The sequence below is a fragment of the Panthera leo genome, chromosome C1 (genome assembly GCF_018350215.1).
Source record: "Panthera leo isolate Ple1 chromosome C1, P.leo_Ple1_pat1.1, whole genome shotgun sequence".
Taxonomy (NCBI): domain Eukaryota; kingdom Metazoa; phylum Chordata; class Mammalia; order Carnivora; family Felidae; genus Panthera; species Panthera leo.
The window spans coordinates 101,841,565-101,867,807 of NC_056686.1; the positions used below are offsets into that span (position 1 = coordinate 101,841,565).

At 44.6% G+C, this 26,243-nt stretch overlaps 1 protein-coding gene across 1 annotated transcript; it reads right to left on the minus strand.

The window, feature by feature from the left end:
• Nucleotides 1-1,173: 1,173 nt before the first annotated feature.
• On the minus strand, nucleotides 1,174-20,375 carry HMGCS2 (3-hydroxy-3-methylglutaryl-CoA synthase 2). The gene is made up of 10 exons (XM_042951752.1): nucleotides 20,230-20,375; nucleotides 15,224-15,678; nucleotides 11,636-11,761; nucleotides 10,884-11,048; nucleotides 9,280-9,445; nucleotides 7,298-7,468; nucleotides 5,881-5,987; nucleotides 5,149-5,274; nucleotides 3,579-3,690; nucleotides 1,174-1,518 (listed from the first exon to the last, which is right to left on the minus strand). Exons 1-9 carry the CDS (start codon nucleotides 20,331-20,333, stop codon nucleotides 3,584-3,586), a joined length of 1,527 nt encoding a protein of 508 aa, XP_042807686.1. The 5' UTR covers nucleotides 20,334-20,375; the 3' UTR covers nucleotides 1,174-1,518; nucleotides 3,579-3,583.
• Nucleotides 20,376-26,243: the final 5,868 nt, after the last annotated feature.

The window sequence follows — 26,243 nt, forward strand, 5'->3', positions numbered from 1 at the left end:
AGGGGCTGCTGAGCCGTAGCCCCAGCTGGTGTAACCGGAGGAGTCCAGCACGCGCCCGGAGAGGGCTGGGAAGTCAGCTGATGCTGTGTTAGCTGCTCAAATCAGGGTTTATCTCGGATTTTCTGGTCCCTCTTGTGACACGAATGGCCTTGGGCACACAGTGAAGTGGGCTGGCTCAGCATCTCATTCCCACAGGCCCCGTGCCCCGCTATCCTTAGCGCCTCCCCTGCCAGCCGGCCCTGCTCCCCAACAACGGAAACCATCTTCTCTGCCTCATAGCACCCCTTTCTCACTGGAACAGCTGAGGAAGCTTTCTAAAAGGCCCCTTGTCCTCCGCACCTCTCCCCTCTCGCACCTCTCCCAGCTCAATCCCACCTCCCTGAACCACTGCTATTTTATGAGGACCCTAGAAAAAGCAGTGCCCTAACCCAAGGGGGTACAAACCATCTTGTGGTGGAAAATTTCCCTGGTAGCTACCAAAATTTTTTTTTTTGGCTGGAGGAGTAAAAAGCATGCTGTATTAACCTCTGCCCTGTGTTTGTTGCCCCAGATAACACTGGCAAGGCCTGAACGAGGAGCTTTGGTTGCCCTTGAAGTCATTTCTAGCCTGTTCTGCGTGGTGGCATCATTAGATCAGGGAAGGAAGCTGGGCGCAAAAGCTGTTTCCCCTAAGCCTCTCAGAGAGTGGAACTGGACGGAGAGAGGGAGGGTGTGAGGTGTGTGCTTAGCAGTTTTACAGCTGGGGGTGGGGGGAGCGGTGTGGTGAGGAGACTGGGGGCCGCGGAGCCCGAAGGTCCAGCAGGCTTCTGTGCATGTTGGCTGGTGCAGGTTTTGTGCTGGTTTCCGAGAACTATAAGAGCGAGTTCCTCCCTCTAACTTTTGCATTGTGTCATATGGGTTTATATAGGGGCACCTGGGGGGCTCAGTCGGTTGAGCATCCAACTTAAGCTCCGGTCATGATCTTGCGGTTCATGGGTTTGCGCCCCACGTCAGGCTCTGTGCTGACAGCTCAGGGCCTGGAGTCTGCTTCGAATTCTGTGTCTCCTTCTCTCTCTGCCCCTCTCCTACTCACACTCTGTCTCTCAAAGATAAATAAATATAAAAAAATAAATAAAACAGTTCCCGGTATAAAATTTAGAAATTGACAGAAAAACTTAAGAAAGGAATGAAGCTATAACAGCACAGAAATTTAATAATGATACAAACAGCCACGAAGCTGTGATAAGCAAAGTTATCTGGGTGTTTTCACAGTTCTGGAGGGCAGCGATTGTGAGGTAGGCCTTCTTTCCAACCCCTCCTCCCCAGAAGACCGCTGCAGTACCATAAGCCCTTGACAGTGATTGTGGCAGAGAAAGACATAAAGAGTGCTAAGGATGGCCCCTCACTCTCCAGGGGCAGTGCTTCTGGGGGCTACTGTGTCCGATCCAATCCATTTCCATCTAAGAGTGGGCTTTTAAAAATATGATCCGTGGGCAGAAATTCTGCTGGTGTAGATTTCTCAGGAACCACTCCATGGATCTGTAGAATTTAAAGAAAGAAAAGAACCACATCAATGCAACTCTCATCCTGGGCATCCCCCCCTTGCTCCTGGTACCTGTTTCTTGCCTGAGGTGAGGCTATGCAGAGGGACTCTCCTACCTGGTCCTGAGGTCTGGGGAGCTCTGCTGCCCACCCAGACCCGAGCCTAGGTGCCTGAGCCCCCCCTGTGCCCCGTGCCACGGGAGCCAAGGGACACATCCTGCCTGATGCAAGAGCAGGCTGGTTGGGGTGCCTGGGTGGTTCAGCTGTGCTGACAGCTCAGAGCCTGGACCCTGCTTCGGATTCTGGGTCTCCCTCTCTTTCTGCCCCTCTCCCACTTGCACTCTGTCTCTGTCTCTCTCTCAAAAATAAATAAACGTTAAAAAAAATAATAGTAAAATAATAATAATAAAAAAGCAGGCTGGCAAGGCTGGATGGTGATGAGACGGAGCTCCCCAGAGCACCACACTGACATAAAATCTAACTCAGCTAAAATTTCATTGTGGTAGGTTCCTCGCTTGTACGAGTTATCAGCATGAGAGAGATGACGACAGGAGCCCCAGCTTTCCTCTTCAGAGGCATCATGTTTATGGATCGTGATGGGAAGGGAGCCTAATTCGGAAACTCTCCTTTGAAAGTCCCAAATTTTTCTGTCTCTCTCCTCTTTTTTTTTTTTTTAAATTAATTAATTTATTTTTTTGAGAGAGAACAAGAATGAGTGGGGGAGAGGCAGAGAGAGAGGGAGACAGAATGAATCCCAAGCAGGCTCCACACCATCAATGCAGAGCCTGATGCGGGGCTCGAACTCATGTACCGTGAGATTGTGACCCGAGCCGAGGTCACACGCTTAGCCGACTGGGCCCCCCAGGCGCCCCCCTCTCTCTCTGCTTCTGATGCCCGAACTAGCTTGACGCATGCAGCTGTCTCCTCTTTGCCACTGACTTGCCCGTAAGAATCAGACTGCAAACAAGCAAGCCAGCAACCAGTGGCCCCAAGGCAGTGCCAAAGTCTGTGACCCTGCTCGCTGAGCTCGTGGGTCCACCACACCCTGCGGGCCTGGCCCGGCAGGCCCCTTGTCCACCTCGCCTGGCACTTCACATCCCCGCAGGGGAGGCCAGGCCGTGGGAACCGAGGACATCTGCATCCTGTGGTCTTGCTGCTTTATCCGCATATCTCCTTTCCCTGCGGGCTTCCTCCTCTTCCCTTGCTCCACACCTTGTCCTTCGCAAACCTTTTTACCCTTCTTCCTTCATCTACCAAAGGAGGGACACTATACACGTACACACACAGGAAGTATTTGGGGATTGCATTTATTGAGATTTATGGGTCGTTGCAGAAATTGCTTCTCCCTCCTCCATTCTGCATTTTACCAACTTGCAAGATAAACCGAAGGCAGATGTCTGAGTCCATGAACTACAAGATTCTAAATCGGAATTCTTGACTTTCCTTTTAAAAGCACCCAAAGAAGTCTCCCATGCCCCCTTCTCAGGCAGTCCTCTGGCAGGAACCCTTCTGTCCTCCCCACTCCCATCCCCTGCTGAGTTTCCACACCTCACCCCTTCCTCCCCAGGAAGGACTACATGGTGAGGCTCCCTTCCACCCAAGCTTCTGGCTCCAGCAGAATCCCCAGCACCCTGTTTCTTCATGGATCTGCCCCCAACACACCAGTGAGTACCTTTCCTGAAGCCACTCATCTTTGTTACTGGTCTGTCCCCGCTGGAAGAACAAGTCCCACAGGCTCAGGCTCACAGCCTGCTTCCCCTCATAGATGCTAACTTGGTTTCTGCCAAGCTTCTAGGGAACCTTGCCCTGGTAAGCAGGTTGGGTAAACCAGTTGCCCCCTTTTTTTTTTTTGACATTCCCAAGTTTCAAGCATGGCCTTTCCCCAGCTCTAGTCGTTCCAAGGCAAAGAGCCCCAACAGTTTGATGTGGTCCTCGTGGTACAAACTCCCCACCTCTGATCACCTTGGAGCTATCGATCCAGCCTGGCCTGGTGACACTATCGGAACTGCATCTGAAGAGGAAAAGCTCTGTGCCACCAGCCCTGCAGAATCACTCACCACCTTTAGACCGGCCGCCGGGCGTACTTGCGACGATGTAGCTCATCCACTTGCTCCAGGTACCAGGTGCCTGGGAACAGGCTGCTTATGTCACCAGGTGGTGAGAAATTCACTGTGGAGGGAGCAGAAGCAATGCTTAGGGAAGGCTGCATGGGGGTGGGGAAGAGACAATAGTCTGGGGATGCCTTCACGGTGAAGCTGTCCTGCCTGTGCTGCAAGGGGCTGTGAGGCCACCTGTTACCTCCCCCCCGACAGAGCCCGGGACCAGCCCAAGAACCAGAAGCAGCCATCTTGAATCTAGTATTTGGCTTGCCTATTAGAACTTTTCCTCAAGGAGTATGACCTTTCCCTACAGTAAACTCACCCTTCCTCTATTGAAGTCCTCATCATGTCCTTTTGTCAATGCTATCTGGCTTGAGGTATGTGTGCCTTTGAGCTTCCTGGCTTCTAACAGACACTTCCTTCCTAGCCCTAAATTCTCTGGATCTGATGCATTGTAGTATTTCTGTTCTTTGTCCGTCAGCATTCATCTTGGGTCCTGTTTTTATTTTGTTTTTCTTCTTTATTCTAACATGTCCCCTGTTGCAGACATGCAGACTACTAGGTCTAAAGTTTTCCAGAACGTTCCCATTTCTGTGAATTCTGTGTCCTTTTCATATCACACTGCAAGCCATGTGTCCCAAGTCTTTGAGAAAATATGTTTTGTTCTGGTACTGGTTTTAAAACCACTGCCTGGGTGGCTAGTCGGTTAAGCATCTGACTTCGGCTCAGGTCATGATCTCATGGCTCATGAGTTCAAGCCCATATTGGGCTCTGTGCTGACAGCTCAGAGCCTGGAGCCTGCCTGGGTCTCCCTCACTCGCTGCCCCTCCCCTGCTCGTGTTCTGAGTCTCTCTCTCTCAAAAATAAACATTAAAAAAATTGTTTTAAACCACCATCTGGTCTTTCCAGTTGTAACTTTAGCTTTTGTCTTTTTTTCCTTTGTTGCTTTTTTGGGGGGAGGGCAATACTTTTTTTTTAATGTTTCTTAAGGAAAGGGGGCAGGTAGGCAGAGATAGTAATATCTGTTGATAGCTTATTTATATACATTAATTCATTTAATCAATTGGCAATCCTGCAAAGCTGGTAATGACTTTAGAATGAGACAACTGAGTAAGATTTCAATAGTTTCCCCAAAGATAAAGAGCTGATGTTTGTCATAGGTCAGTTTAGATTGGAATATCCAGCTCCAAAGTCTGGGTTCTTTCACCTGTTACACAGATAGCAGTTTTCAAGACCACGCATCTAGTATCCTTGGGACTACACTGTCCCGTATCCTGTTTTGAGTAGGTAGCTACAGTCTATCCTGGGAAGTTACATGCTGCCTCCCCCCTCTTCTCTACTCTGCTAAATGCTTCCCCACTCAATTCTTGCACCCTTGGACATAACAGGTTTTCTCCCCATCATATCATAAACATATTTGCGCTGGCCCGCTGTAGTCCAGACTTCCGATGAATCCCCAGCTCTCTGCCCCTGGCGTGGAATCTGAGAACAAAAATCCCTCTCTTTCTCTTCCTGCCCTTTTTCTTACCCTTATGGTAGAATTGTTCTCTTTGGTCCATTATTTCTGTGAACTCCTCGGGAGACATACGCTTCCGGGAGGCGAGGCGTTTTGGCAGGTCTGAGACACTGGACACCAGCTTCTCCAGGGGGGATCCTGGGAGACAGTGGCCAGACTGTTAAATCTACTTCACGGTCATTATCACTGCTGCTGACCATGAGTCCGATAGACAGCGAGGTTCTGTGAAAGTTCAGACCCTGAAGGAAAGTGCTGTGTGGGGCTTAGCATGTCAAGAAATGATAAAGGTCAGCAAACATAATGTTAGCAAAACATACAAGCAAACACACTCATCCAGTCAAGGTATGTCCCACACAGTGCTTACGTGTGCACCCCTGATCACATCTGACATAAAATAATCAGCAAATATTTATTTATTGGATATCTCAAACCCACCAACTTCCCTTTAACCGGTTGTGACAAATGACCATTGATTATTTCTTGCCTCGTCTATTTGCTGGAACGACCTGACTTGTTCCCCTGTTTTTGCCTTTGTTTCTCTTCAGTCTAGTCCAAGTAGGAGCCAGGCAAATGCTTCAACTACATAAGTTAGACAAACTTACTCCATTGCTTAAATCCCTTCAGGGAGTTCCTTGGCTTTTAATCACAACATCGTCTGTCAAGATAGGAGCCTCAGTAGTGATGAGGCAGAGCGTGGTTTCTTTTACCAGATGAATCTTACCAGAAGTGCCTGATAGAACTCACCTGGAGAAGCATTCTGGGACACTCGAAATGAAAAAAAACTCGCTGCCAAGCCAGAGCCGTAAGAGAAGGCCCCAATCCTGGAGCCAGCCAAGTCTTGGGCAGAGTGCCTGCAGGGAAAGAAATCAAAACCCCAGAAACGTATTGGCATTATACTCTGCACTTCAAATAAGCCACCAACCTATCGGCCCAATCTAGTCAACTTCTTGCAAGTAGAAATGGGCTCCAGGCTCTCTACGCAAATAGGGACTTTTGGAAGACCCTGGGGATAGGCCCAGAGAGAAGAAAATCTGCCAGGAGGAGAGCAACTAAAATCCAAGCTACCGAAGGCACAATGAGCATAACGGAATTTGGGGGTATGAAAGGGGCTCCTTCTCACCTATGAGGACAAGATGAATTCAGTGAACTCGAAGTTTGGAGGTCAGACCAATTCAAGGCTTCCATGTTTGCTGGTAATGTTTCACCACATGTAACTTTTTTATCATCCCCTCATCAGTAATAATTTGATCGAGTTCATATATATATATATATATATATATATATATATACATACATATATATATCTTATGTTATATACAGGTACTATAGTACAGGTATCACCTTATAAAACCCACAAAATAGAATATCAACAGAAATACCAAATAACATCTGAGCACTTGCTGAACACTACTGTTTCAATTCTTAAAAAAAATTTTTTTTAATGTTTATTTATTTTTGAGAGAGAGACAGAGTACAAGCAGGGGAGGGGCAGAGAGAGAGGGAGACACAAAATCCGAAGCCGGCTCCAGGCTCTGAGCTGTCAGCACAGAGCCCAACATGGGGCTCAAACTCATGGACCATGAGATCATCACCTGAGCCAAAGTCAGAAGCTTAACCGACTAAGCCGTCGAGGTGCCCTTAATTCTTTTAGACATTTAACACTCATCAAAACCCAAAAAGGTAGGTATTATTAGTGTACACATTTTATAGATGGGGAAAGTGAGGCACACAGAGGTTAAGTATTTTTCCAAGGTCAAAGCTGATAAGTGGTATTTGAACCTAGGTTGCAGGTTCTACAGCTTGACTCTTAACCACCAGTTAAGTGCTCTCTAACTCAGTGGAGTGCTGTGTACTCTCTTCCTAAGTACAGAGACTTCAAATGGATGGGATAAAAACATGCACAAAAGTGCTCCTGTATACTTGCTGCATCCGGGCAGGTCTTGCACATCCCTTGACATCATACAACATCACATTGGAGACCATTGTTTAATACCGATAGTAAAGCTGCCTATACATATACTTTTGAAACAAGTTTCTTTCATTTTCTCTCCTTCTTTCTTTCCTTCCTTACAAATTTCTGAACTAGAAGAGGAACCAAACTTGGTTGACCCCTCTGACCGTGGGTTGGGAGGGAGATGGTGGGACCAGACACAGTACTCACTGGGACAGAAGGGAAGCCAAGCATCCATATAGCGATGAGGTGTATGTATTCCCGTTGTGCGTGGAGAGGTAAAGGGAGGCCTTGGTTTTCTTGATGAACATGTCCAGAGAGGCCTTTTGAAGTGCCTTATCCAGGTCCTTGTTGGTGTAGGTGTCTTCCAGCTTTAGCCCCCTGGGAGGCGGCCAGAAAAACAGGCCAGGTGAGACAGCATAAGAGGGGAGGAAAGTAACAGCTTCTGGAAAGAAGACTTTGGGGCACGTGTTTTTATTATAAAATATTAGGAAATACAGACAAGCACAAAAAAAAAACGATGTCACTAAGAGTCCTACCATTCAGAGAGAGCACTTAGGTCATACTGTTCTTGCGGAATACATCCTGCTTTCATAGAGTTAAGTGGAAAATAAAATCATGCTATGCATTCTACTCATCATGCTTCCCTGGCTAATTTTTCCTATGACATTAAATCATCTTCCATAACATTATTTTTAAAGGCTGCAGAACGAGTCATGGTACAACATGCCCTACCTTAACTACTCTCCCCACGCCTGTCCCCCAGTGAAAACACTACAGCAAAGAGCTACCTGTTCCCTTCAACGTGTGGATTTACTGAACCAAAAGGTGTGCACCTCTTCAAGGCCTTTGCTTCGTGTTTTCCTATTTCTCCCCAATGTCCTTGTGTCAGTTGACACGTCCATGGTTGCCTGTCTTCCCAGAGCCTTGTCACTTCTGGGTGTTCAAATTTTAAAACAGCTATGTAAGGAAAATGGTAACTCGCTTAGATTCGTTGCCACTGAGTGCGCACGTTGAAAAATAGGATCGTGTGCATTTCTTCTTCGAGGAAATTTCTGGTCCATATCTTTTTCTCCGTTTTCTATCAGGGTGTTTATCTTATTGTTGATGAGGCTTTCATATATTAAAGACAGTAAACTATTACCTTTGGTGTATATTAGAATTTTGTTTTTCATGGGACAGAAACACTACTTCTAAGACATGGATCTAAGACATGGGTCTTAGAAGCAGTGTTTGTGCTAATTTTGATATTTTAGTTAGTGGTGAGGTGAGTAGGGGCAGTAGGTTAGCAATAGGGGCAAGTGTTGGTAGAATACACCAAAACTTGAAAAAAAACAGCTACCAAGAATAAAAGGGAATATTTTCTTCCCAGTGGGAACTGTATATTGAAGAGTCTTCTTTTCTAAATGTCTTGGAGTGATGCCTCAATAAATAGTACTCTTCTAAGGGGGTGAACTAGACTATCTCCATTTCATAGGTGGAGGAAGTTGAGGCAACAAGTGAGACATTAAACCAAAGGCAAGTGAGAATGAGGCCTGACGCTCCTGAAGTTGCCATCCCATACTGTGATTGTCTGCTTCTAGGTGTTTCTGTAAGATCCTCAAGGCAGGGACCAGGGAGTCACATTCATTTTGGTGTCCTTAGAGTTTAGTATGATGCCTGACGCATAAAATGTTTTTTTGACTTGGGACACCTGGGTGGCTCCGTCGGTTAAGTTTTGGACTTCGGCTAGGGTCATGATCTCACGGTTTGTGGGTTCGAGCCCCGAGTCAGGCTCCGTGCTGACAGCTCAGAGCCTGGAGCTGCTTCAGAGTCTGTGTCTCCCTCTCTCTCTGCCCCTCTCCCGCTCATGCTCTGTCTCCCTTTCTCTCAAAAATAAATAAACATTAGAAATTTAAAAAAAAAATGTTTCCTGACTGAATGATTTAGCCACACTCCCTTTCCCCTTTTTTTCTTATTCTCTGAAGCTTCTTATAGCCACTTGATCTCGAGGTGCTGGCAAACGCCCTGTGCTCCCTGAGATAAAAGGAGGAGGGCGCTATGCAGACCATTACCCAATAACTCGTGGACTCCGTGTCATTTGTATTGTGTTGGAGGATTGCCCCTTCTCCCCCCATGGCTGCCTAGACGTGCAGAAACCTCCTCTTTCCTCAGCCCTCATGAACGTCTAGGTTCCCCCAAAGAGGACTCACCTGAAGTCCTCAAGCCCCTTATACAGGCTGGTCTTTGTGTTGCTGCTGGCTGACAGGAAGTCATTGAACATCAGGCGAGCCAGAGATTTCTGGACCATCTTGCAGAAGGGCGTGTGAAAGATCATAAACTGTAAGTCATCGAGAGTGAAAGGCCGATCGATGCCAGCTGGAAGAGGAAATGTGAAAGCAAGGATGTGCCATGGCAGATGAGCCATTTAGACCTGTGTCCCGCAACCTAAGTGTGCTGAGGGACTCACAGCCTCCAGCAACCCACATGGGTTTGTTCATTCACTTAAGGAGCATTCTGCTAAGCACTTACTTAAAAAGAAAGAAGTGAGAGAAACAAATATTTTCTTCCTCTCTACTGTAGCCAACCTTTCTGACAGATAATTCCTCCAAATCAAACTACTGTTGCATTACTTTCTCTATTTTTCAGAGGAGGAAACAGAGTCTCTAAAATATGAAGCTAGGGCATGTGTCCACGATTACCCATCTTGAAAACGGCTGACTTTGGATTTAGGTTCTGATGTCTCTGACTCTACACCCCAGACTGTCTCTCTCACTCCAAGGAGGAGGGCAATGTGCCCTCTGCCCTTAGGAGTGTTTATAATTTAGTGCTGAGAGTCAAAGCAGCATCAATCAAATTTCGTAGGAGGTTAAGGAGCAAAATTAGAATGCCAAAAGGATTCCGAGCTGGTGAGAGTAATTAGCCAAGAGCGATTTTATAGTGGACGGGAGGTAGAGAGGTCCAGGTGGACTGCTTAACCCGTGGGGTCGGTGGCAGCTGGCATTCCTCTCAGCATGGTGGAAAGGGTCAAGAAGTGGCTCCTTAGGCCACCCCTAGAGCATCCGTGCTCTGGCACTTCTGTACATGCCTTTTCTTACACTGATGCTTGTCTGGGCAGGAGTACGCAGTTAAGAACCCTTGTATTTTCTTTAAAGTAGATTGCTCTGTATTTTTAAGCTGAAGTTTGTTTCTTTTCTGATTATGAAAGCGGTACATGTTTTCTTAGCAGGAAAACTCAGAAACTAAAGGTGAAAATAAAATTAACTTGTAACATTACCATCCAAAGACAAATCACTAATACGTTAGTGTACCAAAAATAGAGGTCAGATTTTTCAACACTAATATGTTAGTGTACCAAAAATAGAGGTCAGATTTTTCAACATCAACCAGACTTTAAGAGGTAGCAAACTACAAATCATGAGTCAAATCACTCCTGGCTTCAACAGAAACAAATCCTAGCCCCAGTAGGAGGTGGTTATTCTGACTCACCACAGTACCTCCCCAGGTGGCTGACACCCACTGGTTTCCTACTGGTGGCTTTGGTTCTGAATTGTTTCTTTTCTTTCATTTAACTTCATACTTGAATTTGGATGGCTTCCAGATGGACTTAAGCATAGACCCATGGAAGGGTGTCAAAGGAAGGGTACTTTCACTCTTGATGACTTACAGGGTGTCAAAGGGTGTCAAAGGAATTACATGAAGCAGTTCTCTTGAGATCATTTTTGGAGGAGAGAAGAAACCTTGTCTTAAGCTTTTAGGACAAACCCTTGGCCCCATGGAAATAGAGTCCCCATTTTCTACCCTCTGAGCCCCATACCTTGCTTCCACTGGTTCTGGATTTTTTGACGGTATAATGTGTAACATCTGTCCAAGGCCCGTAGGTAGCACTGGATGGAGAGCTTCCCATCCACCATTGGGTACTCTGTAGCCCCATCTGGTTTGTAGAAGTCGTATACGTTCTCCATGTGGGTTCCCCTAAGCCCTGGCAAGGCACACAGAGGGATTCAGGACTGTACAATGCAGTCCCCACAGAGCAGAGAGGATAGGGGAACCATGTGCCAATAATTTCTTGGTCTTCCTCTGTCTCATGCTCAAGCCTGAACCCACTCAACATCCCTCACACATTCAAAGGAAGTTGAACAGATTGTTGCCCTTAGAGCATGAGATGTATATTTCCCTTTCCATACCTATACAGGCTTAAAATCTGGAATAGATGCCAAAAGTCTCAAGGGAGAACCTTTCTCCTCATACCCAATTATCTTCTTTCATATTCAGTTGCCAGTCTAGCTCCTTAAGGGTCCTCATCTACAGCATCAATGCCACTCGTTCCATGCATCATTATCCCCATGTGTGATCGTGCAGAAGAGGAAAGCTCACCAATCCCTCTCTTCCCTTCCTCCCTGCCCTTTGCTCCCCAGTACATACAGCCTTTTGAAGGCAAGCAATGTCATCCTCAAATCCATACTTTAGCTGTGCATAGTGAGTATGCCAGTTTGGGATTGGGAGCTATGTATTTGACTATGCCATGCACAGTCTCTTTGTACCACATATCCACAGTTTATCACAGACCTCTCTCGAGGGTCAGAGGGGCCTTGGGTCCAACCAGCATGGCCACGGCTCCAGCCCCACCTGTGGGACGAGCGTTACCACTGGGATAGACTGCAATGTCTCCACAGACCACCATTGCATAGCGACCTGTAATGAGAGACAAGACGTAATTATCATCACTACCAAATCTTGAGTAGATGGGGTGCTTTCTATGACCCAGGCACAATTTTAGGTAATGAAGATAGACCAGTGAACAAAAATAAATATCCCTGCTCTCACAATAAGCCTATATATCAGGTACAGTTATTCCCTCTTTATAGACAAAGAAATTGAGGCCCAAGGAACTTAAGTCACTTGGCCAAGGCACACAGCTAATAGATAGTATGATAAGGATTTAGGGTCAGGATTCCAACACAAATTCATTGAAACCCAAGAACCTTCTTTTAAGAATTCGAATAACTCCCAACTCCATCCCCAACAACAAAAATATTGTTTTATATATAGTTTATATATAGTTTGGAAACTATAAAAAAAAGTATTTAGAAGCTGTTAAAGAAAAGATTAATAAATTTGGCTATCTAAAAATTCAAACTTTTTATCAGAAACAAGCTCAGACAGGGGTGCTTGGGTGGCTTAGTTGGTTGGGTGTCCGACTTCGGCTTAGGTCATGATGTCACGGTCCGTGAGTTTGAGCCCTGCATCAGGCTCTGTGCTGACAGCTGAGCCTGGAGCCTGTTTCAGATTCTGTGTCTCTGTCACTGCCCCCCGCCCATGCTCTGTCTCTGTCTCTCTCAAAAATAAATAAACATTAAAAAAAATTAAAAAAAAGAAACAAGCTCAGACAAACTGGGGACATATTTACAATATTTAAAATCAACAAAAAGCTATTTTCTTTCATTTATAAAAGTCTCATAAAAAAAACAAGGTATGTAATAGGAGAATGGCCAATGAACATCCCAAAAAATATTGAAGTTCTCTTATAATGAAAAAAAAAGACAAATTCTTATTTTTCCCTATTAAGTTGACAAAGATTAGAAAGTTTGATAATATGTATTGTAAGAATGTACTTTTTAGTACATCTTGAAGAACAGTTTGGCACATTCTATCAAACTTTTATTTATTTATTTTAAAAGTTTATTTATTTATTCTGAGATAGTGTGTATGTGTGCGGGAGAGGGACAGAGAGGGAGAGAGAGAATCCCAAGCAGCCTCTGCTCTGTCAGCGCAGAGCCTGATACAGGGTTCAATCTCACTAACCGTGAGATCATGACCTGAGCTGAAATCAAGAGTCAGAGGTTCAACCGACTGAGCCACCCAGGTGCCCCTCTATTAAACTTTCAAATCAACATATGAAGCAACTCCATTTCTAAGAACTTATTCTTACCACATTATCACAAGCTATTATACAATGTTCATTAAAACATTTTTTTAAGGGCACCTGGGTGGCTCAATCAATCGGTTAAGCAGCTAACTTTGATTTCAGCTCAGGTCATGATCCCAGGGTTGTGGGATTGAGCCCTCCATTGGGTTACACACTGAGCATAGAGCCTGCTTAAGATTCTCTCTCTCTCCCTCTGGCCTTCTCTCCCACTTGCAGGCTCTCTCTCTCTCTCTCTAATTAAAAAATAAAACATTTTTGTATAATTGTAAAAAATACACAGTCTAAAGATCTATCAATATGGGACCAATTAAATAAAGTTTGGCATATTCATCAATAGAATATTGTAAGGCTTTTCAAAGATGAAGTAGACCTTATATATAGGGATATAAAATGACCTCTAAGACATCATGGAGATGAGGAATAATATGTACAATGTTAAAAACTAAAACTGAATACTTATGTGTATGCTTGGAAGTACATAGAAAAATTCTGGAAGAATATATAGAAACCGTTAGCGTGAAATTCTGGAAAGTGATAATGAGGTGTTGAAAGGGAACTTTTTCTTCACTGTCCACTCTTTTGTGTATGTGTATATTTTTTAATTATAAATTTCAATTACTTTCACTAAAGAAAAAAAAGAGCAAAAATTGAAGTCTGCTGGACAATCTGAGGCTATACGACTTTTTCCTTCCCTCATACCCTACTGTCTTTCTGGAGTGATTCTGAAATTCCTGGTAAGTCCCAGAACCATCTCTGTCCATCTGAGGGATCCCAGGTGGAACGTTGGCCAGGTCAAAGCAGAAATCCCACCTACACTGATTTTGTCTAGTCTTGGTGGTTGCCATTAGGCTAAAGTTTAAATACGCTTTTGTTTTGATACAAAATGATTCACATCTCAAGTTTTTTTTCCTCCCTCTGACCAAGACATCATGTTAAAGAAGGATGCCCTCCTGTGGAGTATGCTGCCACTCAGCAGAATCTACTCATTTGAAATGACATTCTTGAAGCTTATGATATTCCCGAAAAAGGTTCTGAGTTTTGGTTAAAGGTTGGTGAGTGTCCCTTGCCCTTCATTTCTATTCTCCAACTAAATGCTTGACTGGACATATTGGTGATGACAGGAGTAGGGGTTGCTGGACAGGCAATAAGTGCCAAGTAGGAGAAGCATTGTAAGAACATACTTGATGATGTAGGGGCTGGGACATCCCAAGTCAATGGAACCTTTGATGGTGAGGCTACACAGAACAGTCAGAATCAATACTGAATGGATGTGTGAATTGCACTGCCATGCTGTGTGATCAGAGGCAAAGAGTTCAACTCTTGGCCTCTCTTTAAACAAAGAATATTTGATTAGATAAACTTTAAGTTCCCTGCCAACATTAAGACTTTACAATTAATGTTAATTATGGTTTCTACAGTTTTAAACTCTAGTTTCCAACTTAGTAAATATACTAAGTGCCTTGACAGAAATGTTCTTTCACGGCTCTGTGAATCTCTTCTACAGTCTTTTTACCATCCCTGCAAGGCAGGTCACCAAATAAGAACTCTGAGGCTCGAAGTGGTTAAGGGACTTGTCAACAATGATCAACAGAGCTAGGTTTCAAACTCTCAACTTGTTCTGTTTCTCTTGGACATTTTCTTGCTATCACAACAGGTGTTCATCCTCTAATATATCATTGAGGGAAAATATAAGTAAGAGACAGGATAATGTTCGTATGTTAAGCAAAAAACAATTTCCTAGTAACCAGGAAAGGGAGAAAGAGAAGAAATACTCTGTGTACTAGTGTATCCTGTGATTCTCTGGGTCTATTTCTACCAGGGTGTCTTCCCCTTAACATCTAAACTTGTACAAATTTCTGTCTCTCAGAGGCTAAAGAGAAGCTTACAAGAAAGAGGAATATATTGGGTTTGGTTTGGCATCTCACCCCTGCCACACACTATGTGTAAGATATTGGACCCTCCATTTTTTCACTGATAAACTAGGCATCAAAATCACTTCCTAGGCTGTTGGAAGTGAATGGCTATGTGCACATGCTACCTAATTAACAGTATAAAGCTATATAAGTCTAAGCATTTATCATCATTGTAGTTGTTGATGACAGCAGCAGCTGTATAAATGAGTTGTCCTTCATTCCCTGATGAAACCACTGGGGAAATGGAGAAACAAAACTAAGGATCCAGCCTTGAACCCAGCTCCTATCTTACACGAGGTCTCAGGCAGCACCTACCATCCCAGGAGCTGGACTCTACCCAGTTGGCAGCATTGAAGAGGGAGGCAGTGCCACCGTAGCAGGCATTGGTGGTATCTATGCCCTCAATGTCAGTGTTGCCCGAATCCTGGAAGAGCTCCATGAGCACTGTTTTGACAGCCTTGGACTTGTCGATGATGGTCTCAGTGCCCACTTCCAGCCTGCCCACAGAGTCCCACGGGAGCTGCGTGCGTTCCATCAGCTGCTGTACCACCGTCAGGCACAGGGAGTTGATGTCCTCCTGGACTGAGCAGAAGCCCATATGGGTTTGGCCCAAGCCCACTGTGTACCTCCCTGCTTCCACATTGTTATATTTCTCCAGGTCTGTTTGGTCCACATATTGGGCTGGGAAATAGACCTCCAAGGCAAGGATCCCCACATTCTCTGGCCAAGTATCTGTTTTGGCCAAGGGGACAGCAGGAACTGTAGAAAACCTGTAGTGGAGATAACAATCAAGATCTTACAAGTGGTCTCCAGCCAGTCTCCTCAAAATATAACACAGCAATTATTTCATCCATTTTTCCTGTATTTTGAAGCTATATTGTCAAATGAATGCAAATTTGAGATGGTTATCTTTCTGTTGAATTGACTCTCTTATCCTTATTAGATTTCCCTCTTTATCTTTGTGATATTTCTTCCATAAGGTCTACTTTTCCTGATGTTAAGAAAGCTGCCTTCTTTTTTTTTTTCTATTACTGTTTGCATGGTATATCTTTTGCTGTCCTTTTATGCTTTTAACTTCTTAGGGTCTTTATATTCAAAACATATCTCTTCTAAACAGCACATAGTTAGGTCTTTTTTGTTTCTTTTTTAACAAGTCTTACAATATTGATGCTTTAGTTGGAGTAACTAGTCCAATTACATTTATTGTGATGACTAATATAGATGGGATTAAATTGATTATCTCACTATTTATTTCCATTTCTCTCATATGGACTTTGTTTCTTTATTTCTTCTTTCCTGTATTCTTTTGGATTAAGCGAGTATTTATTATTATTCCATTTTATCCCCTCTTTTCCGTTTAGCAATGACCTCAGAGAGATTACAATATACATGCTTGGTTTATTGTACTCTAACTTAAATTAATACTTCTACTTTCTGAACAGTGAAAAACCATACTTTAGTTTAACTTCATTTATCCTCTCCCTCCCTTTGAGCTATTATTGTGATATGGTTTACTTCTACACATGTCATAAACCCCATAGGATATAATTTTAAAAATCTATCATTCATTTTTAAAGTGCCCCTCTCATTAACCTCCTTCCTCCTTCTTCTTTCTTTTTACTTCACAAGAACACACTTATTGTTTTTCTACTTTTTTTTTTTTTTTAATTTTTTTTTCAACCTTTTTTATTTATTTTTGGGACAGAGAGAGACAGAGCATGAACGGGGGAGGGGCAGAGAGAGAAGGAGACACAGAATCGGAAACAGGCTCCAGGCTCCGAGCCATCAGCCCAGAGCCTGACGCGGGGCTCGAACTCACAGACCGCGAGATCGTGACCTGGCTGAAGTCGGACGCCCAACCGACTGCGCCACCCAGGCGCCCTGTTTTTCTACTTTTTAAGGCACTTTGATGCTTGATTCCATCCTCTCTGCTTTTCTTGATTGGGCCTCCCAATATTTACTGAGCACATCCCACACAATGTTCTTGATGCCCAGTAGTGAAGACGACATCCTTTGTGCCCACCAAAAGAGCACAGTCTAATGGAAGAGGCATTTTACAGCTAAATACATAGTGTAAGAAGCAAATGCTGTGAGAATATGGAAGACAGAGAGAATAATTCTAAATGGAACAGAGAGGAAATGGGGAAGGAGACAGTGGAAGAGGGAAGAGATAATCTGTTTCTTTCCTGGACCTACCCACCTTGCTTTAACACTGACTGCTAATATCCCTGGTGAAATTCTGGAGTTTCTCCTTCCAGCTACAAGTACAGAGCTCACCAGGTCCACCTCCATCTGTTCACACACGAAAGTACCTGAAATCTGGTAAATTTAGTGATATTCTTCCTTTTACAGATGGTCAAATCATGGCATACGTTGGTGAAGTGATGTGCTCAGAGTACCTTCATAGTTACTCATGTGTTAGAAATACCCTGTCCTTTCACCACCTTGGGTGTCACCAAGGCACTCATGAGGGCCACTAGGGTCCTTTGACTCATATCTGGCTACAGAATTCCTGACCATGGTGAGGGACAGGATGGCTCCACAGGCTTATACATTTAGCTGTATGCCACCAGAACAGTAGCTCAGGTTGAGTGCATTTGTCAATCATCTTGAGGATTCTGGGCTTCTGGTAAACCCCAGTTCTCCCATCAGAAAGGTCACTTTGAAGTGCTGTGAGGCAAAGTGGGTCACAGGATCACAAAACAGTGAGGCAAAGTATAAATGTTCATCCATTTCTGACAAGAGAGGTTTGGAATTTAGTTATCTGCCCTATTTATTTGGTGTTCCTCCCAAATAATTGGAGTTTGTACTATCAAATATTTGTGGAGTGTCTTCCCTAGTACATAGGAGCTAATGGTTAGCCAGCACTGGTCTTGTGCTTGGCTAGCTTTCCCCTCAGACTTGTTTTCATTCTGCCTTCTCTAAGCTCCCTCCCTCCCTCTCTTTCCAATTAGAAATCTCAGTTTTCAAGGAGAGGTTCCAAGAATCAGCCACTTGGTAGCTTTTGTAATGATCTTAGTAGAGAGATATTTCTGGAAATGGATTCCAGAGATTTGAAGAAAAGTTAACATGTAGAGGCTTCCAGAAACATCAGACCACTGGAGTTAAGGGGACCCTTTTAATCTTGCATTTTCTCTAGAGAGTAATCACTTTATTTCATTTAAAACTGGTTTGTTCTGAGGAGGTTGCTTGGTTCAAGAATACACATTAAGCTTTTATTTCTTTATTCCATCTCTCCTCCTTCTCTTGTGTTTCAAAATTCACTATTATATGTCAGGCACTGTGCTAGGGAGAGGCTGTAGAGGTAGAGAGGGAAGGCAAAAAACAAGAGGAGGTCAAGATTCTTTTTTTTTAAATTTTTTAAATGTTTTTATTTATCTTTGAGACAGAGAGAGACAGAGCATGAGCAGGGGAGGGGCAGAGAGAGAGGGAGACACAGAATCCGAAGCAGGCTCCAGGCTCTGAGCTGGCAGCACAGAGACCGACGTGGGGCTCGAACTCACAGACCGTGAGATCATGACCCGAGCTGAAGTAGGACAATTAACAGACTGAGCCACCCAGGCGCCCCGTGGAGGAGGTCAAGATTCTTGAGGACTTCCTTGACCAGTGGGAGGAATAGACGAAAACATACATATATACATGCATACCCCGACGGAGAGCTAGAATGTGATAAAGGCCTCAAGAGAGATATAGGCAGAATCCCACAGGAGTTTGGAGGAAGCAGAGATTTCTTATGGGTAGAAGGCTCAGGAAACATTTTCTGGAAGAGGCTACATTGGAGATCAACCTTGATGGATGAGTGGAGCTTCTGCTGATGAAGAACTGGAGGGGGGCGGGGCGGTGGGATGGCAGTCACAGTGGAGGGTGACTGAATACAGTCCCCTCCTGTGGAGTGGAGAGTGGAGGGGATTAGGAACACAGCACAGGAGAAAAGTAGGTGGGGACCATCAAGTGGAAGGCACGACTCTTCCTTAACAGGCAGTGAAACATAAGCTAAGATGGGAGCAGTTCTTGGGTTAGATTTTGAGCTGGTGTTGTGGAAGGGACAGAAATACAGAGAGACCCATAAAGAAGATTGTTTTTTGTTTGTTTGTTTGTTTGGTTGCTTTTTTTAAAGTAGGCTTCATGCCCAGTGCAGAGCCCAATGCAGGGCTTGAAGTCAAGACTCTGAGACCCAGACGTGGGCTGAGATCAAGAGTTGGATGCTTAATGCTCATCCAGGCCACAGAAAATGGGATGAGCTATGAGTACATCAGAAAAAGGAAATGTGAACAAAGATCCCAAGTGTGAACCAAGGATGCCAGAAGGAGAGGCAGGTTGGTTGAGCTCTGAGGTTTGTCTCTTTCTGGGAAGCCCACTGTTGCTTATTAAAACAAGCACACCTAGGTCAATCCCTTCCTCACAAATACAAAAACAGGTTAAATGCTGAGCTGGGACATTAGACTTGTCTAAAAAGGGTGGGGGAGAATGTGGACAATGGCAGAGAATCAGTAAGAGAATAAGAAGCTTAAGGAGCATCAGCCCCTACTCTACACATTCATACAGCCAGGTTCCCTGAGTCCCAGGCAAGGGAAGACACTAGATCATAGTCATTTTTCTAAGTATTCATGGAATGCAGTGTGGGAGGAATGGGCTAGTCCCACGGCTCAGTGGGTCCCGAGGTGCTAGCTGTAGTTATTTTACTACCAACGCTGGTAGGCTCCAAGCACATGGGCCAAAGCAGAGGAGTGTTTACGAATAAAAGGTATGTGTGTGTGCTTCTGTGCGCAACACATTGCGCATGCGCGCACACACACACACTTATCTTTACATCCCATTTCCCCTTCTCATGAAATCAGAGAGCAGTGAAACATGCTTCTGATCCCCAGTCCATTGGGAATCTTGCTGCAGTGATTGAGGCAGCGGGTGTGACTAACATTGCAGTTGGCACAGAATGCTGTGGGTCTTGGCAGGAGCTCAGGGTAAAGGTGGAAACAGTGGTGGAGAAGAGAATGATGGGGCGGGGGGGGGGGTCCCCTGGTACTGGTATTTCCACTGCTTTGTGCAGCTGGGGGAGTGAAAGATGTCATCTGTGAACAACAGGTATCAGAGGTTCGGGATCCCGGAGCTCTGCAGCTGAGGGACCACCTGTTTAGAGAGAAGGTAGCTGAGACCCTAAAGGGGTTAACTTGCCTATCTAAGGCTGTGCACAGGCCTTGCCCACTTTTCACTGGGATTCTACCAAGCTTTTCCTCAAGGCAGGCCCTCTGCCCATCTTTTACTGGTACCACGACCCTTCTCAAAGAGTGGTCTGCACAGTCCCTGGGAACAATGTGACTCACCTTTGGTGGGCTCCTGGGAGAAGGCTAGCAGGTGAGAGGGAGGGTTCCTGCATTGCTTTCTTCACTTGCAAGACCCGTTTCACTGAAGTCAACAGCCGTTGCATTTCCAGAGAAATAAGCAGAAAGCCAGCGATTCACAGTCCTTGGGAGAGTTACCCAGAGGTGCCCCATTAGGCTTTATAGAACTCTGAGATTCCTGCCTCTGGAAGCCCCACCCCTGCTTATCAAGGCTCATTTGGCTTCTAAAACTGGGCCAAAGTTCTCAGAACATGGGCGAGTCGAAGACAAACATCATCTCTCCAACTTGTATGTAGCTGCCCTGAGCCTGGGCATGTGTGGGGGTGGATGGCTCTGATCCCTCCTTTCTCAGCCTTATTTATAGCCAGCCACTTCATGGGGCTGTGATGGTCCTTGCCACACATCCTGAGGTAACACCACCTGGCCTGTCTTGGACCCTGGCTTCTCAGCTGACCTATTCTTGCTTACTGTTCCAGAATGCTCTCTGTGGAGTTAGCAGTTATTATTTGAATATGTTATGCATAATAAGGGGCATCTTTCAAAACCAAAAGGATGAATAATAGTAGTTGGGAGTGGATGTTGGCACACAGGCAAAGCGCTGGGAGTAGAGCGGATGTGGACTCTGCTCTACCTCTCCTCTCTTTATCATCACTCTTGCACGTGTATAGCTCTACACAATTTTCAAGTCAACTTCAAGAGGTGTTGCCATAGAAGTATGGGACCCCCAAAGGGGCTCCCCAGGAAAGGCCCACTTTACAGATGAGGCCAGTGATATTTAGTCAGATGACACTACTTTCCCCAAGACCTAACTGACAGATTAGGGACTCAACTGTGCCTTTTGACTCCCGATTCTGGTCTTTCCACTCTACTCTTTTACTTCTCCATAAAAAGGCTCCGGCCATCTGACCTTCCAGTGAATTGTTCCCTCCACCCCTCTCTCATGGCACCAGTCTTTCCCTGTATTTTACAAAGGTCACGCATTCATTCACTGGTTCACTCAGTAAACTTCCCTAACTCGACTCTGTGGAAGGCAGGGAGAAGAGCCAGAGTGGTTCTTGTTTTAGGGGAATCAGAGGTGACTTCATTTCCCTACAAACAGAGACCTTCCAGAAGTCTAAGTCTCCTGGGTCTTCCATCATGTTTAGATTCTTGCCTCCATATACCTTGGTGCATTACTGCCCTATCTCCCCACTCACTCTGTCACCCGTGCCCCAACACTCAGCCTTTGGCAAAGTTCTGTCATCAATCAAAATTCTTTATTTCCAATTTCTCTTCTGAAAATGACCTTTGTTTCTTGCTCTGTCTCAACCTACAGCTTTCAAATGGTGGTTGGGCTCTTTGCCAGCCCAGTCATATCCACCCCCCTGCCTCCGTTACTCTAGGTACCACAGTGCTCAGAATAAGGCACATGTCCTCTTGGCTCTGCATTGATACTTCCGGAGAATTTTTCCTCTCCCTCCTCTCAAAAGCCCCACTTTCTTCAAGCCCACACACTTCCTTCTTGAAGTCAACTGACAATCTTGCTCCACTCCCCTCGTTCATGAGGATTGAACCACATGGATCACTGCCTGCTTGTCCACATCAATTCTCTCAACATTCATGAAGATGTCAGCCTAGGTAATCCACTCCAACTTTTCACTTAAGTTCCCACTTCTATGACATTGTCCTCCACATGCCTTTAGCCCTCCCGCTGTGCACTCATACTCCTGACCATATCAGTACAGCATCCATATTACGTCCTAAATTTTAATTTCATGGAGCTTAATTTCTAATAACCATATTAGAAACCGTATCTTCCCAGCTCACTTTTAAAGAACCCCCACATTCTTCTCCCACTGGGACCACCATTGGCTCCTCCATCTTTTTGCCATTTATCATACATCTAAATCACCTCTTTTCTCTCTTTCTGCAGCTCAGATTACCTGTGGTGCATCACCATAAAGAGTCTCTTGCACACACCCCTTGCCATGTACTCTCTCTGTCAGACTGGCCAAGCAAACCATTGACTTTGGTGAAACCCATGCTTGGTCTAATCTATGCCTGTATCTGAGCAGCTAACTATGGCTGAAGAAAAACTCAATATTGTACTGACTCATTAGCTTTACATTTACAATCACACATCTCAGATGGGCTCCCAGCATGCCTCACAATTCCACTACATTTTCCTAGTCCATTGGCTCCCCTACTCCACAGAGCCAGTCACACTTCCTCTTCTGTATGCAACCCCTATCCTCCGCTCATTCTCAGCTGATTACTTTGACCCCTATTTCACTAAGAAAATAGAAACAATCAGAAGAGAACTACCTGACTTCCATCAGCAAAGTCAGCAATCTCCTGCCTTTACACTCAATACTCTGCCTTCCCACTGTTCCTATCTGGAGGGACAGTCCCTGCTCTGGCTTAAGGCTGAAGTATCCACTCATCACTGATTGTATCACTTTTGTTCTATGTGAGGACTGTGGTCCTGCAGTTGTCCCCTCTCTTCCTCCCGATCAATTTCCCTTTCTTATACGTGTATAATCCCATCTTTGAAAACTCCATCTTGACCCTAAATGTCTTACTGAGTGTGCCACCAAATCTATGCTCTATTCTATAACAAAAGCCATTGTCTATTTTCAATGCTTCACATCCTTACTCTCATTCTACCTTTAATCAATCCATTTAAGCTTTTGTTCCCAGAATTCCACTGAAGTTCCTTTTGTCAAGGTCATCAATGACTTCGTTATTGCCAAATCCAATGGTTGGTCCTGAACCTTCAGCTTATAGACTTCTCAGGAGCACACAGCAAGGCTTCTCACTCCCTCTTCCTCGAAATACTCTTTTCATTTGCCTTATAGGACCTGACGTCCCATGTTTTTCCTCCAAATCGCCACCCACTCCTCCTTGCTGCTCTTCCTCTAAATGTTGGAGTGATCCAGGTCACTTCTCTAAGAAAATATTTGGAGCTAAATAGGAACATTAGGCTCTAAGACCAAAATATGCAAATATTCACATAGGATTATGGACACATAACTGACAATTGTAATAACATGGAGGACCAAAATCAGTCAATCTGGTATAAACTTTATTTGGTACACACAACAAAAAAAGCACTATTCTAAGCGTTGGACATACAGGTGGGTGGAATTATTTTCTGTTGGTTAAGGCAGCATGTGCTAAGAAATCACTGTGTACCAGGTACTATGATAGGTACTTTTGTGTATTATCTTACTTAATTTTCACAACTGAGATTGACAATATTATTACATCTCATACACAGATGGGGAAACCGAGGTTTAGAAAAAATATATAACCACCTGTGGTTTTAGGCCTAGGAAGTGGCTGAAATGGGCTTTGAATCTATGCTGTCTGTCTAGACCTACACATAATCTGAGCCAGCCTTCCACCATATTTGACCTGAAAGAGTGGCAATTCATGTGGTTCAACCAAATATTGAAGTTTTCCCTTTGGAATAAGGAAAACCTGTAAGTTGGGGAAGTACCAGGAGTATAGTAAAGGGCAAACAGGGGGAATTAGTAGCACCACCAAGGTGATAGCTTTCTGTCCTGAAGGGAATTTAGTTCACTTTGTCAAGTAATTGTCTGCAAGCACGATCAAATGATTGTTTTTTTCTATTCATCACCCCAAGTTTTGAAGGAAATAGATGACAACATCTGGCTGTTGTGTTTAAGGAAGATGCATCTCAAATGCTTAAATGAACACACGGTCTGTACTTCCTAAGTGAAAACAGACATTTTTATTTTTGCTGTGAGATTTTCAGCTCCTGGGCTGTAGCTTTTCAGCTGAGTGTTGATTGGTCAAAAGTGTGTGTCATGATAGATAAATATTAAGACTCAGATAAATTGATCATTATGGATTAAAATGTTTAGACATCCAGGGGGAAAGTCTTGCAAAAACAATGTTTGTTCTTTTAGTAATGCTGCCAAGAGTGATGGCTTAGGACAGCAAAATTATAAACAAGATTCCCAGGTAGATTTACCCACATCTAGTAGCCACATCTGTCTCTCTTACTGCGGAAACTCACAGTCCTCATTTCAACAAATGTGTGGAAAGTGCATATATCCCAGGTCCTGGTGACTCATAAATTGAAGTAGACCCCCTCCCATGTAGACTTGCACTTTACATCTCAACCTAAAGGAAAGATGCTTTCAGGATTTTAGGCAAGTTATTTCTAGTCTAGACCTAGAGAAATGCTTTTGTGTTTTGGGAAATTAACCATGTTTATTTCACACTAATAGTGATGCAATACACCTGTATCTGCTAAACAGGCAGTTCCCAAGTGCTTTCATGTGTGATCTGTACTCACAAAGGTTCTACAAAGTTGATTTGGACATTGATACTTGGAGAGATGAAGTGGCCTGGCTTGTGGGCATATCCTCAGTTTGATAGAAGGGCTAAGGATAGAATTCAGTGCTATACCTCCAATTCTAGGGCTCCCTCCCTGCAGCTACATGTGAGTTCTGTTGTCAAAGGGAGGAGCCGACAACAACAAGCTCTGTTGTCAAGGGAGGAGCTTGTGACTTCGTTACTGGTTAGCCAGTCTCTTATTTGCCAGGTGATTGGCCTTTTGCGATTGCTGGCAGTGAAGTTCAGACTTTGATTCCAAAGCTTCCAGAGCTTTGTGATGGAGGAGCGCTGGGGCTCGGAGTTAGTGGGCATAGATTCCTATCTAATTAGGTGAGAGGTCTTGCGAAAAGTAGGGGAAAGGGCATGGAGACTGATGAGGTTTCTCAGAAAAACACTGAACGCTGGGGTTTTGTTGTTTGAGTTTTATCATTCTAGGAGTTACCTCGTTTTGTTGTATCATCAAGGGAGCAAACCTAGCAAGATGGTGTGTCGTTTCAAGTGAGGCAGATTCAGTGTTTGCGTGAGGGAGACACAGTGCAGTGACAGTGCAGTTGCCCATGATTCTCGATGAACAAATCCTAACATCATCTGTCATCACTCCTTTGGTGTTTGTGTCAAACCTCTGTCTTCACAGACATTTAAGCAGCTTAAAATAAATGATGTTCTCACAGTCATTTTATGTTAATAACAATATGTCACAAAATAACCAATTAGTATAAGAAAGCTTTTCCTTTTTTGAGCTCTCAGAATGTTGATCATTATCAAGTATGCATTTGTCATAATTAGCATGTTTTATATCTATTTGCATGGCATTTTATGTCAAAACTTTTTCTGCTTGGCAACGTGGCAAAAACTGTCATAGGTTGTTGAATGCCTCTTCCCAAATCAACCCAGAAAGCACTAACAAAATGCGGGAAAGCAAGAATCTGAAGAATAATTTTTTTTTAAAGCTGTGAGCAATCCCTGAGGAGTCTGAAGGATGCCCGGATGGAGTGAGGGGTAGGGATGGGGGCAGGGATGAGGTTGGAAGCAGGCTGAAGCCTGGGGTGAAGGATGGCTGGAGGCAGCGGTGGGAGGAGGGGCATCGCAAAAGCCCTGCCCTGCTGCCCAGTTTGTGAAAAGAGTTGCAGAGTGACCAGTCATGTTCTGATGATCATTCTAACAAACCTCCATTCTCAACCCCCCAAACTGGTGGCCCGACAATATGTTCTCCTGGTGCCATTGTTTCCTAGCAGTTAAAATGTGCAACTTGAGTCAAGGGAGTTTCCTGGTGAAGTGGCAGCAAACAGGGACGGCCACCAGCGGTTGTGTGGAGTCTGGGGCTCTCGCTGTGGGCTTATTCCCACCTCTCACTTGAAGTATGCTTGGAGGAACATGGACTGGGGCCAGGCGTTCAGGGCTTCCCCAACACACAGAACCAGAGAGCAGCTGTTACTCTGAGACACTGAGGACTATAAAAAAAAAAGACAGCACACTGAATGATGCATCATCTGAAACACAATTTTTGATACAGACAGACCAAGAACTTAAAATAATCATATTGTAGGGGTTCCTGGGTGGCTCCGTCGGTCAAGCATCCGACTTCAGCTCTGGTCATGATCTCACGGTTCGTGGGTTCGAGCCCCCTGTCAGGCTCTGTGCTGACAGCT

Coding starts and splice junctions, on each gene's coding strand:
- HMGCS2 (XM_042951752.1), bottom strand. CDS start 20,333: ATGCAACGGCTGTTGACTTCAGTGAAACGGGTCTTGCAAGTGAAGAAA. Junction 11,049..11,635: donor CCCTCTGACCCTCGAGAGAG/GTCTGTGATAAA, acceptor GTGCCTTGCCAG/GGCTTAGGGGAACCCACATG. Junction 3,691..5,148: donor AGAACAATTCTACCATAAGG/GTAAGAAAAAGG, acceptor CTCCCTCCACAG/TGAATTTCTCACCACCTGGT.